The sequence below is a fragment of the Pituophis catenifer genome, unplaced genomic scaffold (assembly GCF_029215685.1).
Source record: "Pituophis catenifer annectens isolate HBS135680 unplaced genomic scaffold, rPitCat1.0.hap2 SCAF_9, whole genome shotgun sequence".
In the NCBI taxonomy this organism is placed as follows: domain Eukaryota; kingdom Metazoa; phylum Chordata; class Lepidosauria; order Squamata; family Colubridae; genus Pituophis; species Pituophis catenifer.
In genome coordinates, this window is record NW_027256889.1 from 27,308,804 (window position 1) to 27,325,326 (window position 16,523).

At 41.0% G+C, this 16,523-nt stretch overlaps 1 protein-coding gene across 1 annotated transcript in view; it reads right to left on the reverse strand.

The window, feature by feature from the left end:
* The window catches only part of INPP5B (inositol polyphosphate-5-phosphatase B), a 37,722-nt gene that overhangs the window by 8,616 nt on the left and 12,583 nt on the right, over nucleotides 1–16,523 (reverse strand). The window contains 4 exon segments of the mRNA XM_070949255.1: nucleotides 1,324–1,433; nucleotides 5,730–5,841; nucleotides 6,116–6,303; nucleotides 7,262–7,372. Coding sequence (XP_070805356.1) covers nucleotides 1,324–1,433; nucleotides 5,730–5,841; nucleotides 6,116–6,303; nucleotides 7,262–7,372 — 521 coding nt within the window.

Consider the following 16,523-nt stretch of genomic DNA (forward strand, 5'->3'; position numbering starts at 1 on the left):
ATCCTTCCCCTGCCACGCCCACAGAACCAGTAGTAAAAAAGTTTGAAACCCACCACTGCCCTATATGATATGGGATTGGGTTATTTGAGGGACTGCCTCCCCCCCAATTACATCTGCCCATCTCATTAGGTCCAGTAGAAAATGCATGCTGTGGGTCTCATTGGCAGGGAGCAACATTTGGTGGGTCATTGACAGTCGGGCTTTTCTGTCATGGCCCCTGCATTGTGGAATGTCCTTCCTTGTTCCCCAAAGGATGTTGGCTGTTGTGGCTCCGTTGCCTGAGCCTGGGCTATCAACAGATGCAGACTCTGAGAGTGAGGGAGAGGAGTTGGCAAGGCCTCCCTCTCCAGGACCCTCCTCTCTGGCAATGCCTCCGGAGGACACCGAAGGCCAAAAGATAGGCTCAGAGCCAAGCACGTCCCCGCAGCCACATGTGGACAGCGACGAAGAAGATAAGTGCTGGCTGGACCCCCGGCAGAGGCGCAGGGAGAAGCATGCGCAGCAGAGGGGAAGGCGTGCCAGAGATTAGCTGAGTCACTGGACCACACCCCACAGGGTATAAATGTGGGTGTGGTGGCTGGTTCAGTTTGTGACGAGCAAAATCTGGAAATAATCCATGATCTCTGCATTACTGGACTTTGCCTGCTTTATCGGACTGCATTTGGATTAATCCTTGTATTGTTGAAACTCTGCCTGCTTTATCGGAATGCTTGCAGTCTAATCTTTGTTTTGTGTGAGTAAAGTCTGAATTGGCAGCTAGCCACTGGGTTGCTGCCAGCTTTATCTTCAAAGAGTTTTGTCGTGTGGTTTATTAACTCTGGGCCGTCCGTGGGGGTGCGTGTGTGGTATGGGGACAGAACAGTTGGCATCATCCTTTTGACTTTCTGAAGGTCCCTCAAAATCTGAGGACCCAAGGTAACTGTTGAAATATTAAAATGGTTCCATTATAATTAACATTTTGCCCAATATTTTTCTCTAGGTTAGCTTTGTGTCTTTTTTTCTATTTTAACACTGTGGTTTTTATTGTTTCAAACTTTTTTAAAAATAATAATTTTGTATATATTGTTTTTAGGCTATTGTACTCTGCTCAGAGTCACTTGTTAGATGGGGGAACATATAAATTTGACAAATTAAATAAGTAAGTAAGAAAGTAAGTAAGTAAATGGCTGTTATGGGTATGGTCTCTCCCATTGCAAAGATACTGAAGTAATTCAAAATCTTTATAATTTCCTTGGAAGAATACAAGAAATACAATAGCTATCTGTCACCCACCCACCCACCCACCCTCCCTGTCAGCTCGCCCTTCCTCTGTCTGCCCCACACCTGGTATCCCATTCATCCGAGCTAATTTTGTATTTGTAGGTGGGCTGGAAGATGACCTCTCCCTCTGTGAAGTCTTCAAACACCCTCTTTGCCTCCATTTGGCTCCTCAGCTGGCAGGAGAAAAAAGCGAAGAAACGAGGTTATGGTCATGAGAACAGCACCTATTGTAGGCAGGGGTGGGTTCTACTTACCTTTATTACCGGTTCGCAACGGGATCACACACTCGTGCACAGGCCTTGCTTCTGCGCATTCGCAGATTGCTTCTCATGACATCTGGGTCAGTGGGCGGAGCCTCCCGCCAGTTTTACTACCGGTTCTATAGAACCGGTCCGAACCAGGGGGAACCCACCACTGACTGTAGGTTGGTATCTTGGTCTCTGAGGACCCCATGTGGTGCACATGTTTAACGTTAGCAGGTAAAAGATTCTCCAGCAACATGAGGCTTCTACTCTCGTTGCTTCAAGGACAAATTTCAAGCACCTTCTCTCAGTTCTAGCAAGTGGCAATCCTAGGAACTTATTTGCTCCCAATTTTGGTTTTTTTGGTTTCCAAATACAAACTGAGAAAGTCTTGGCTGATAACACACCAGATTTAATTGGGTTTGAAAAAAAGAAAATTTGGATAATTAATGTGGCAATGCTAAGGGATGGTAGAATAGAAGATAAAGAACTGGAGAAAAGTGCAAGGTATTGAAATCTGAAAACTGAACTTGAAAAATTACAGGTAGTCTTTGACTTACAACCGTAACGTGGGTTATCACATGACCAACCCGGAATTTTATGAAATATGTTAAGTGAATGCAACAGTTGTTAAGTGAATGCCATGGTTCGTAATTGAATGCCGTGATTGTTAAGTAAACCAGTTTGCTATGGGCTGGTTTTGCCCAAACAACAAAAGAAAATGCTGGGTTTTGGCAGAAACATCATAAAATACAGTTGCATGACTGCTGGATGCTGCAAATAGCTATAAATACAGGTCAGTAGCCAAGCACTTGAAATGAGATCACGTGACTGTGGGACTCAAGCATCGGAACTTCAGAACCAGGTTGTAAGTAACCCTGGGGAGGTCCACTGTAACTTCAAACAGTGACCTGCTGTAAGTCGAGAACTACATACAGCATAATACAGCATAAACTGACGATGGTGATCTGAGTGGGTCCCAGTGATTTCACTGTGTACCATACCGAAAAATCTTTTTTTTTTATTGAAAAAGTTTTATTGATGAAAAAAAACACAGTTTTCCCACAACCCTCCCACCCAACCCCCCTCCCCCTCCCCGACTTCCCAGAGCAGAACACAAGATATTTCTATTAACTTTTAACAATAAACTAAATTGCTTAACCAACCATTAAACTAACACCCCCTAAAAAAATTCTTAACCCCCGATAGATAGAATCCTACTTCCTAAACATAATACTTCTAATATCACTTATATAGCGCTTATACAGTTAAAAAAATCATTCATAAGCTATTTGATATTTTTTAGTCTGATACTTATTTTGAATATAATCAATCCATCTTCTCCAGTCCTGTATATACCTTTCTTGTGTGTGATCCTTCAAATATGCTGAAATTTTAGCCATTTCAGCTAAATTAGTTACTTTCAATATCCAGTCATCAATAGTAGGCAAAAAGTCTTTCTTCCAATGTTGTGCTATCAACAATCTTGCTGCTGTTATCAAGTTCAAAATCAGTTTAGTCTCTACAACTGTACAGTCCGTAGTTATACCCAGTAAAAACAAATGCGGAGTAAATCTTTTTTTAAAAATATTTTGCATCACCCACCAAATCTTTATCCAAAATGCTTTGATTTTTTTACAAGTCCACCATATATGATAATAAGTTGCATCATCACAGTCACATCTCCAACATTTAGCTTGCACATTAGGATACATACATGATAATTTTTTTGGATCTAAATGCCATCTATAAAACATTTTATAAAAGTTTTCTCTTAAATTTTGTGCTTGTGTAAATTTCACATTTCTAGTCCAAATCTTTTCCCAAGTCTCCATCATCACTGGCTCTTGAAAATTTTGCGCCCATTTAATCATGCAATCTTTAACCAGTTCCGTCTCAGAGTCTGTTTCCAATAAGGCATTATACAGCCTTTTGATATGCATTTGTTTTTGATCTCTAATTTGTTTTACCAAATTTTCCTCATTTTGCACAAAGCCAGTTTTTTGATCTTCCTTCCTTCTAGCTTGAAGCTGACCGTACTGAAACCATGTGTAAATTATACCTTCTTCTCTCAATGTATCTAAAGATTTCAAATACATTACCCCACTTTCCATAATAAGAAGCTCTTTATAAGTAATCACCTCCTGTTTTTGTTCTATACTTATATTTTCTATTGCATGTCTAGGATTTGCCCATACAGGTATCTTATAATTTAACTTATATTGATATTTTTTCCAAACCCTCAACAAAGCATTTCTAAGTATATGGGCCTTAAATACTTTATCCACCATACCGAAAAATCTTGGACTGCACTTCAAAATCTGCACACTAACAAAATTCCCATATGTCAATTGCAAAAGGCCACCCTGCTTGGATCCTCACATACATTATGCCAAGACATTATGACATCCCAGGTTCTTTGGAAGAAATTGATGTCAATTTCCTTTACCAGCTAAAGAACTGGCCGCTGTGACTTCACATTGTTATCTGTATAATAATTAATATGCCACATTGTTGGGACTTGGTGGTTTACAAATTGTTAAAAACATTGTTAAACATGTTAAAAACAATTCTGGTAAAAAAAAAATGCCCATTTGAACAATCTTCAGAAGCTCTGGAGACCAGATTCTCCACTGGCTAGTTTCTTAGCCGGTTTCTAATCCTGAAGAAAATTGGGAAGGGGAAGCCTTCAAACTCAAACCCCTGATGCTCTGGACAGCTGGGACTTGCAGGAAAACTTTGGAGCTGAGTTGAGAAGCTAACCAGGTGAGTCTCCAGCTGGGAGGTGGGGCTACCAAGAAGCAAAATCGCAGAGGAACAAGTAACAATATAAGAAAAGCAAAGAAACAAAGACAGCAGAGACAACAAACCTAGAATAGAATGAAGAAAAAGAAGAAAAGGGCATCACTCAACTCTTACCAAACTTTTGGGTCCTTTGAAATACTGGATGGATGGTGGTTGTTCAAATCTCAGGGGGAACCTCATCTCAGAGCAAGTAATGCAAGAGACAAGGTGTGCTTCCAGGGTCATAACAGATGTCATTGTTTAACTAAAGGAACCTGGAGTACGCCAACCTGGCCAGATTGAACCAGCCAGGCAGATGCTATGGAAGACAGGCGCTCCCTCAAGTGGTCAGATCCTGTGCCATGTAGAAATTTATAGATAGCTACCAGCACCTTGAATCACACCAGAAAGCAATCATACTGGCAATCAGTGCAACTCACAAAGCAGAGTGTTACGTGGGCACACCAAGGCATGCCCCTTACTGTTCTGACCTAGGCTTCCTGAGTCAGTAAAACACACGAGTAGTCCCAAAAACCTCTTTTATTGCAACAGCTGTGAATTCTGTTCATTCACAGACAAGTCCCAAATAGTTTTAAAGAGTCCTTTGGGATAAGGCTGATAAGCACCCACCTTTATCTCCCTTGACACGCTGCCAAAGACCTAATTGGCAAAGCCACACGAAATTCAGAATCAAACAGAGCTTCAGACTTTAAACTGAATAGAATTAACAACGTTGCTTCCTACAAAGGCCCACGTGCCTTTGCTCCTCTTTTAAGTCTTATGGGAGGGGCCAATCATCTCCAAGCTCTATTCCCGAGTCATCCCTTTTGTTTTAACTATTCTTGCCTTCTGGCAGCTCTGCACATGCACGCACTGAGAACAGGCTCCCCCTGTTCCTCTGCCTCGCTGATGTCCGACTCCGGAGGCAGCACGTACCTCCCAGATGGCCCTTTCTCTGCCTCTGATGCAGAGCCCTCGTCCGAGCCTTCCCCAGACTCCAGGACTGGCCCATGTTCCTCCCCAGCCTCCTCACTGTCTGACTCTGCTGCCAGCTCTGCAGGCTGCCGGCGGACCATAACACTTACTGCCTGCACTGCTGTATTCTGAATCAACTGAAACTTCCAGGTGATCTTCAAGGGCAGCCCTGTGCAGAACACGTTGTGTAGCCAAACCATGAGGCAACTAGGGCATGAGTGAATATTTGACACCTACCCACCTTCCAATCTAAGAAAAGGCACAACTGATGCACCAGGAGATGGGCAAAGGCCTTCCTGCCAGCTGCTTAGGGGTTGTGAAGACAAGATAACCCCCAAACTGAAGACCACTCTTGGGTGGGGGAGTGCCCCCCCATTTACAGTTTTGCATGTAGGATGAATTCAAGGTACCAAAGGTCTGCTCCTCCCAAACTTTTCAAGGGAGAATGAGAAAGTGAGTTGACCTCACCTGATCATGTTGATAAAGAGCACGGAATTCTTGGGCCTCCACCAGCTTCTTTACTTGATCCATGTTCTGCTGTTCCAGCTGGGAGTTCAAGTCCCCCAGCCATACGACGATGCTATCAGGAAAGAATTCTGATAAGATGATGACTGCCACCGGCGGCAGCTCCACCTTCTCAGCTTCCTGTGACTTCAACACACAGTGCCATTCCCTCAGCAAACGACAAGTCCTACTTCAAGGAGCCCTTGAACCCACCAAATGCAAAAGAGATGCCCAGCAAACTTCAGCCCAGATTAGCATATCGAGTCCTATTACTTGCCCAATGGAAGTGCAAGCCAGGCCAAGCCGTGCATTCTGTTGCCCCGTTTGTCCTCAGAGGCTTCCCCACTTACTCATGCTGGCTGAGAGGGATGGTTGGGAGGCTGGGATCCTGCTGGAAAAACTGCAGGCGGGCACAGATGTCACGGATGTCCTGGCTGTACTGCTCAGATTCCGGTGGGTGGGCTGTCAGGTGGGCATTCACTACACAAATAGTGGTGCTGTGGAACCTGAAGCGGATGGCCACGGCCCCCTTGATGTCCTGCAAGACACAAAGGGAGTAAACCCTAAATAACAGCGTGGAAGAAGGTGGCAAAAGGGATCCTTGCTTGGAAGCAAACAGGGTCCAAGGAGGGTCCAGCAGCTTGGCTCCCTGTTCCCCTTGTTGCTGGAAGACCCCAGTCCCATTCAACCACCCCATCTCTCTCTCTCTCTCTCTCTCTCTCTCTCTCTCTCTCTCTCTCTCTCTCCCTCCCTCCCTCCCTCCCTCCCTCTTTCCCTCTCCCTCTTTCCTTAAAAATTAGAGATGTATTTGCCTTGAAAGTAGCCGATGTTAAACTGTATAGTATAATTAAACATCAGGAGTTACCACAGGAAACATTTTATGACATTTTGTATGATGTTCAAAAGGCCAGGAAATGCTTACTTTCTCTGTTTTTTGTTTCTCAATGATCTTTTTTTCCTTCTTTTACTTTCTTTCTTTTGCTTCCTTTACATATTTTCACTTTGTATTTTTTTTTAATCTATGTAGAAACTCTTAATAAAAATTATTTTAAAAAATAAACTTTATCTTGGCAACAGTCAGTGAACTCTGCACTATTCTCTCAGTGACATGTTCACTTAGCTACTATTTGGCTTAACAACTCAGTTGTTGGAATCAATTGCAGTTACCAAATGAGGACTAGCTGTACTACTTCTTCTTCTTCTTCTTCTTCTTCTTCTTCTTCTTCTTCTTCTTCTTCTTCTTCTTCTTCTTCTTCTTCTTCTTCTTCTTCTTCTTCTTCTTCTTCTTCTTCTTCTTCTTCTTCTTCTTCATCTTCATCACTTCTGGCAGGGGTGAGCCAGGCAGAGAAAGTCTGGCCCTTTGCTTGCCTCTCATCTGCAGGGCTGGTGAATCCCCTCCTCCCCCAATCCCCTCTGCACAGGGCCATTCTAGAATTTTGCCCATGTCTTGGAAAGGACTGGCCCCCGGCCCAAATTGTCCTTGAGAACAGACTCACCATGCCACCCAGGGAGCCGACTGTCACCCCACACACATCCGAAACATTGGCAGCAAGCTCCCTCCTCATGCAGAGCAGCAGCAAGATTCCAACATGCCAAACAACTTTGATCTGTAAACCATCAACAACAAAACAGGACGGCTGAGGGGGACGTCACCAGAATGTCGCCCTCCAAAACAGAAACAAAGTGCTTTGAATTAAACAGTTTTCTCAGCAACAGTCCAGCCAGGGCTGCACCTGTCCAAGTCTAACTAAGCTTAGAGCTGCCTGCCTCCCATCCTCCAAGTTAAGGTCCTAATTGCAGACCAGAAGAGACTGGGCACATTATAAATCCTGTGGTTCAAAATAATCTACTCTTCATAATTTAAAAACATTAATTTTTTAGAGGGTCAACTTATACAGGTATATACAAAAGTATGAAGGCTATTGCTTAACGCATTGTAAACTGCCCTGAGTCTCTGGAGAAGGGCAGCATATAAATCGAACCAATAAATAAATAAATAAATAAATAAATAAATAAATAAATAAATAAATAAATAAATTTTCCAAAGCACCAGAGGGCAGGACAAGAAACAATGGATGGAAACTAATCAAGGAGAGAAGCAACCTGGAATTAAGGAGAAACTTTCTAACAGTGAGGACAATTAACCAGTGGAACAGCTGGCCTTCAGACATTGTGGATGCTTCATCACTGGTGTGTGTGTGTGTGTGTGTGTGTGTGTGTGTGTGTGTGTGTGTGTGTGTGTTAAGAAGAGACTGGACAGTCACTTGTCTGAAATGGCATAGGATGTCCTGCTTGAGCAGGGAGCTGGAGTAGAAGACCTCCAAGGTCCCTTCCAGCTCTATTCTGATTCCGATTCCGATTCTGATTCTTCTGGAGCAATTCTGCCTATCTTCAGCATGACAATCTTTCAGATACATGAAGACCACTCTTGGGCTTTCTCCCAGGCTTCTTATCTCTAGGCTAAATATAGCAAGCAGCTCCATGCTTTTTCTTCCAAGTACATCATCTCGCTTGCTCTCCTCTGGATAGGCTCCATTTTGTCAATTCTCTTCTTAAATTTTGAGGGCATCTGGATGTGGTCCAGCCACGGCAGCCTAGGACCACATTTGCTCTGTTTACAACTTCAGCCCACCATTGACTCATGTTCAACTAATGTTCCACTAAGCCCCACAGATCTTTTCACCAATAATGCTGCTGGTATGGTTTCTGACACCCCTCCCCCACCACCAACACATGCAAATGCTTTTTATTTTTCTAACCCAAATGATGGACACTGTATTTGTGTCCCTGTTGGAATTCATATTTTGGGCTTTGCTCTATTTTCAGTTTGTCTACATTCTCTTGCACCTTTAGAATATGGGGTTTGCTATCCTCTCATCTTTGTGTCATCTGAAAATCATGTTTTCTAATCATTCATTTAACTCAATTTGACCAATGCAAGGCTGAGAACAGAGCTTTGCAGTACATCACTCAGTGCTTCCCTCCAGCAAGACATGGAGCCATTGACATATTCTCATTCCTACAATCATACATTCAACTAATAGCACATCCAATTAAGATTATTTATTTATTTATTATTTATTAATGAGATTTATACGCCGCCCTATCTCCAGCCGGACTCAGGGAGGCTCACAACAGTTAAGAAACATCTAATAAAAAGTTAAAAAATTAAATCCAAATCTCATAATTTAACAGTTAAAAGTACAATTAAGACTAACAAGTTAAAATTAAATTAGAATTAAAACCCCATCAGTCCAGGCCGGCCAAACAAAACAGCCACATTTTCAGGTCGCGGCAGAAAGAGCAGAGGTCGGGGGCCACCCGGAGCTCCAGGGGCAGTTGATTCCAAAGGGTAGGTGCGCCCACAGAGAAAGCCTTCCCCCTGGGGGTTGCCAGCTGACACTGTCTGGCCGACGGCACCCTGAAGAGGCCCTCTCTGTGGGAAAGCATCGGGCGATAGGAAGCTGTTGCTGGCTGCAGATGGTTCCCCAAATATCCCGGGCCTAAGCCATGTAGGGCCTTATAGGTAATCACTAGCACCTTGAATCTCCTTGAAGATGAGTAACTTACAGTCTGCCATTTTCTCTGCTAATAATCACGACAGGTTTTGTTGAATATTTTGCTGAGTCAAATTATTGACTTTGACTGCCACATTTGCATGCTCAACTAAACTGCTCAGAAAAGTAGCTCAAGGCATGACTTCTTCTTGATAACTACAAATTCCTTAAAACACCAAACCATATCGTAAAATCTAACCCAAAGTAGTAGGCATACTGACGATGGATTTTCTGGAGAGCTCAGCGGTTAAGGCCTTTCTAAAAGTCAGGAAGCTATTCCTGGTGGTGCTGCCACTAAGATAAGCAAGCAGGCTCTCTTGCTTGCCCCAATGCCCCAGACTCTTGGGGCAGAGGAACCCAGAGCATCCCAGGTAGGGACGCCCATGGTGGACGTGAACACTTGACCTGGGCTGGCCACTTCCAACTCTAAGCAGGAGACTCTGGCCACGCAGCGTTAAGCTATTCCTACCCTCCCACAAGCAGACAAGGGGGACCAACTGCAGTTTCCAAGCATGGTGCCAAAGCAGTGCCATGCATGGTGCCTGGCAGTAACCTAATGGGCAAGTGAGAAGGGTCCTCATAGCCAGAATCTTGTGCTCTAGAAAAAAGGCCTGCTTCCTGACTTTGAAGGGCTGATTCCTATATACTTTCTTGGAATCCGCAGGATGGAACAGATCCCAGATAATCCTGTACAATCTCAACTTTCTTATCAGCAAAGATACTGCCCTACAAAGTCGAGACTTCAGTAATTTCATCTGGGAAATGTTGCCCAAAACAGGAGCTCAGGCAAATTCTCAACCTTCCTAGAAGAGGTCGAACCACCTGAACAAGGTTGCTGCAGCCTCACCTGGGGCTGCAATGAGTGAAAGGAAAGAAGCATTGGGCTACCCTGATACCAGGTTTGGTGAAGTTTGCCTCTAGTTCTTCTTCAGCAGCATTTTGTGCAACCCTTCCGCGACTTCATTTCCCAGAGTACTCAGGAAGACAAGGCATCAACAGATCAAGGGCAAATCCCTCCTGGTTATTCAAGGTTTTGGTTCAACTGACCAAATTGCCAGCAGCCAACAGAGCACAGCCCTGGCATTCCAGTAGTGCAGCAAGAAGAATCGATGCCCTACGCGACGAGCGCAGCTGGCCCGGAGGCCCAATGAGCCGATTGAGACCATCGGGAGTGTTATGTATTGATACTTTTCAGCGGGAGTTTCAAACCTGCCTAAGTTTCTGATTGGCTGACAGTCCCTCCAGGATTGTATATAAGGAGGGCTGCAGCCTCTAAGTTTTTGCTGAAGTCTCACTATATATTAAAGAGCTGTTGTCACTTGCTTGCTTGTGCCTCTCGTTATTCCCGAACCACTTCATTGGCGACGAAGGTGGGATAGAGGCCACAAGAAGCGAACCAGTGAGACCACGAGCTTCAGCTAGGCGACGAGGCGAACCAGAGGAGGCATACCGAACAAGTCTGCCTACGTTCCGCCCAAGCCTTTCGATCCGACCCGCGAAAAATGGGTCTCGTACCTAACAAGGTTCGAGTGGTCGCTCGAAGCCAGCGACATGCAAGGGCTCTCCGCTAATCGGAAGAGGGCCCTCTTCCTAAGCCACTGCGGACCGGACGTGTTCGAAATGGCGGAGTCACTGTGTGAGCCAACGCCAGTCCAGACCGTTTCCTGGGACACCCTGATGGCAACTCTCCGGGCTCACTACGCTCCCGTGCCCTCCAAGTTCGTGCAACGATACCAATTTAGACAGCGCGTACAACGAGAGGGCGAACCGGTCAGCGCTTACATGGCAAGCCTGCGTAAAGCCACAACACATTGCGACTATAGAGACTTGGACGATGCGCTGCTTGAGCAGCTAATCTGTGGTGTTCGAGATATTAGACTGCAAAGGCGACTACTCGCTAAGCCTGACCTAACGCTTGCTGGAGCCCTAGACGAGGCCAGGGCTCATGAAGCTTCTACAAAAGCCGCAGAAACGCTGCAGCGTCCGCTGACCAGCAAAGACAGTCCCAAGTCTGTTTTCCCAAAAGGAAAAAAAAAAAGCTATTAAAGCTATTAAAACTATTAAGACAGCGAAAACGAAGGTGAGAAGGTTAGAAGAAGTGGATTTAAACTCTGGATACTTGAAGAAGAATGGACAACTTTGTAACCTCCCTTTTGGGTTGCCCTAATGGAAGAAGAGAGGTAGTTAGGCAAAAAAAAAAAAAAAAAAAACCTGCAAACTGTGACTGTGCAGATTAGAGGTTGCCATATTGAAACAGGAAAAGACTCTAGTGTAAATAAATAAATAAGAGAGAGACTTGCTTTTTCCTTTGTTGAAGAAACTAAAACGAGGCTCATAGAATATTTGAAATATAGTGCTCATATATAGTACCTTTTTATTTAGACTTGGATAATTGTTACTAATTGTTATAGATATAATAGATTACTATTACTGATATTTATTGGATATTTATTTATTTATTTACTTATTTATGGGATTTAATTAAGAATTATATATAATTAAGAATTACAGTGTAACCTGCCCTCAATTTAGGTATTATAAGAATTATAAGAATTATTTTTATTAACTGGTTATTAATTATTGGATAGTTACTATTACTATTACTATTATTAAGAACTGATTGATTAAGTCTTTGATTAATTAAGTTGCATATTTATACATATTCATACATATATTAATATTTATATTCCTATTTTATATTATATTTATATTTATATTTACATTTCTGCCACATTTTTACGAAGTATTAGATAGAGATAATTAATTATTTAATGATTTAAAATTACTTATTTAAAGATTATTTAAAGAAACCTGTTTAAAGGAAAGAGATCATTGTGTGAGAGATTATTGTATTGAATTTTTTACAAGAGAAAAGAAAAGGGAGGGAAAGAAAGTATATAAATTTTGGATGGTGATTTGGGAGAAAGTTGATAAAATATTACTGGCGCAACACAGAATTTTGAAAGAGATGACGAGTACCACCACAACAACATTAAAGACTGGAAAGAAGATAACATCAATTGTAGCAGGAACAACAGCGTCCCCAGTGTCACAGAAAACTTTAGAAGGAATGTTTGCGTCAGAGAAACAACTTAGCACACCTAATATGCCAACAATGCAAACCACATTAATAACAATCCAAGAAACCATGGCCAAAATGCAAGAATGTATGACCAGAAACCATGAGCAATCCAGAAAGGATATGGACGAGGTAAAGAGAGAAGTAAAGAACGACATCCAAAAAATTGATGAAAAAATGGATTTGATACAAGAAATTATTCAAAAGAATGATCAAAGGATAAAAGAAATAGAACAAAAAACGGAATTGACAGAAGAAAAACTGGTGGCACTGGATACAAAAATGACAGGATTAAACAAAGAACTTGAGAACACAGTGGCACAGCTGGAAATGGAAAAAGCGGCATTTTACCTGCGTTTCCAAAATGTATCGGAAGAGAGAGACGAGGATCTGACGATGACAATGGCAGAGATGATTGCTGAGGCGCTTCAAAGAGATAAGGACGAAATAATAAACGAACTTGATGAAGTGTACCGGGTCCACATAAATTATGCCCGACAAAACAAACTTCCCCGGGAGGTGCATATAAGATTTGTAAGAAGAAACGTGAGAGACATTGTATACAAAATAACAAAGGATGAACCGATGTTCTACAAAAATAAAGAAATAATTACGTTAAAACAAATTCCCAAAAGGATAAGAGACCTACGAAAGGACTATTGGTTCCTGGCCACATTGTTAAATAGAAGATACATACCCTTTAGATGGACGACGCCGGAAGGGATGTTAGTAACGTGGCAGGGAAAGAAAATAAAGGTGGACTCGCAAAGTAAGGCAATGGAATTATATGACTAAATGACAAGCAGCGAGGCAGCAAACAGTAATAGAGAAGAGGGAGGAAGGAATATTAAAGAAAAACAGAGGCGGGAACGTGAAACCCTCCTCCCAAGGAGGAAAAGAAGGTGAAGGAGAGACACAAGAGGAAGGAGGAATGCAAACGAGGGGCAAAAAGAAAGAACAGGAAGAAACAAAGAAGAAACAACAGGAAAGCCAGTAAAAAATGGAAAGAACTTTAAAAATTTTATCAGTAAATGTAAATGGACTCAACTCGCCATCCAAACGAAATCACATTTTTAAAAAAATTGTGAAACAAGAATTAGATATAGTGTGCCTTCAGGAGGTACACATAAGAAAACAAGATATAAAATATATACAATATAAGAAATTAGGTATAGTATACTCATCATTGGCAGAAGAAAAAAAAAGAAGAGTAGTGGTATATGTTAAGAAAGGAATAGATAGCAATATAAGATATGTGGACACTGAAGGTAGAATAGTGATGATAGAGCTAAAATTGGATTTCAAAAATATACTGTTAGTAGTAATATATGCTCCGAATAGTAAACAATTAGAATTTTATAAAAAAGTGCATGAGAAAATTATGGACCAAAAAATGGAAAATGTATGTATGATTGGAGACTTCAATGCAATTTTTGATTCAAGAAAGGATTATAAATGTGTCCAGCAAAACAAAAATAAGAAAAATATTCTGCCCAGGACCTTTAGAGACATGGTAGAAGAATTAAATATGATAGATGGCTGGAGATTTTATAACCCCGAAATTAGAAATTTTACATATTATTCGAATCCACATAAGTCTTAGTCTAGGTTAGACATGGCATGGGTATCCAGTACTTTAATGACAGAAATAGAAGCGGTAGAAATTCTATCAAACGATTGGGCGGATCACAATCCAATAATGATGACGTGGAAAGGGCAGCAGAAAAGGAAAAATAGATGGACAATGAACACACAGTTGATGAGAGAAAGAGAGTATAAGAACTATATGGAAAAGGAGTTAGAACTGTTTTACAAGGAAAACACAAAACAACACACCTCCCTACAAAACCTATGGGACACAACTAAGGCATATAAGAGGCCTTACAATAGCATATAATGCAAAAAGGAGAAAAGAAAGAGAAAAAGAATATAATAAAATATGAGAAGAAATTAAAAATTGGGAAAGTAAACTGCAAGGAAACCCAGGGGATGAGCAAATAAGGGTAAAATGGATAGCGGCAAAACACAAGCTGAACATATTAGAACAAGGGAAATACGCAATTACTTTAAGGTACATAAGGCAGAATTACTTCCAACATGCAAATAAACCAGGGAGGTGGTTGGCATACAGACTGAGGAAGGAAAAAGAAAAGAAAACAATTCAGAAGTTACAAGATGAAGAGGGAAGGATCCATCAGAGATTAGAGGGAAAAAAGGAGATAGCAGTCCAATATTATCAAAAACTCTATGAGAAGGATACAGTAACAACAGAGGAAATTGAACAATATTTAAAAGGAAAGGAAGTGCAAGTATTATCAGAGGAAGAGAAAGAATTATTAGACAAAGAGATTACAATAGGGGAATTAAAAGAAGAGCTAAAGAGACAAAAAAATAATAAAACTCCGGGGACCGACGGTCTTCCAACGGAGTTTTATAAAACATTTGGGGAATCACTAAATGGAATTTTATTAGAAACATACAATGAAGCGCTGAGGGAGGTAAAATTACCAAATTCATGGAAAGAGGCGTATATATCCCTAATACCAAAAGTGGGGGCAGATACCACATTAACAAAAAACTATAGGCCGATTTCTTTGCTGAATACCGATTACAAAATCTTCATGAGTATAATTGCTAACAGGTTGAAAAAAATATTACACAACAAAATACATCAGGACCAAAATGATTTCTTACCTACAAGACAGATAAGAAATAACTTAAGGATGGTAATGGATGTTTTGGAATATTATGAGGTGCATCCAGAGAGACAGGTAGCTCTGATCTTTCTGGGTGCACAAAAAGCATTCGACCAAGTAAATTGGCAATTTATGAAACAACAAATCAAAACTATGAATTTTGGAGAGAAATTTACTAAAATGATAACATCAATATATCAGAACCAAAAAGCAAGTATCCTGATGAATGGAGATCCAACGAGATTTTTTTGGAATAGATAAAGGAGTAAGGCAGGGATGTCCGCTATCACTCCTACTTTTTATCTTAACCTTGGAAAATTTGCTAATTAGAATCAGGGCAAATAAAGAAATACAAGGACTAAAGATTAAGAGAGAGGAGTACAAGGTCCAAGCCTTTGCTGATGACCTTGTCTTCTTTATAGAGAACCCATTGGACACAACCCCGAAATTATTAGAAGAGATTGGAGAATTCGGAAAAGTAGCAGGTCTAAAAGTCAACAAGGAAAAGACAAATATGATAATAAAAAATATGACAACAAAACAAGTAGAGAAATTAGTAAAAGATTCAGGATTACAGGCAGTTAAAAAAGTGAAATATCTGGGGATACAGTTGACGGCTAGAACCATAACAATAAAACAAGATAATTATGAACCTTTAGTTCAAAAAATAAAAGAGGATTTAGAGAAATGGGGGAAATTAAGACTATCTTTGTTGGGGAGGATAGCAGCAATAAAATCAAACATACTGCCAAGGCTCCTTTATCTATTCCAAACAATTCCGATAAAATTGGACAAGAAATTTTTCGATAATTTGGATAAAATAACCACAAAATTTGTCTGGGAAGGAAAAAATCAAGAATAAAATTAAATATACTACAAGATGATAAAACCAGAGGGGGATTTGGCGTTCCGGCATGGCAAAAATACTATAAGGTCGCAAGTCTACTTTGGATTAAGGAATGGATAACTTTGGATAACCAAAGGTTGTTAAATTTGGAGGGACATGACTTGATGAAAGGTTGGCATGCCTTTATTTGGAACACAGGGAATAAAATATATAAACACTTTAATAATCATACTATTAGAAAATCTTTAATTAATACATGGCAACAAATTCGGCACAAACACTACATGAAAATTCCTGGCTGGCTATCAACGATAGAAGCAATAACCCATCCTAATATATTATCTAAACATAAAATACTAAGATACAGAGAAATACTAGATAGACAGGGGAATCTGAAAACTAGAGAAGAATTAAAGGAACAAGGAATAGCAATAGACTGGTGGCCATACTCACAAATAAAGATAAGATATAGGAAGGATCAGGAGGAGGGAGGAATAGAGATAAAACAAAATCGATTAGACAAATTATTAGAATCCAAAGAAGGGAAGCTAATTTCGAAAATTTACAAATATCTACTCG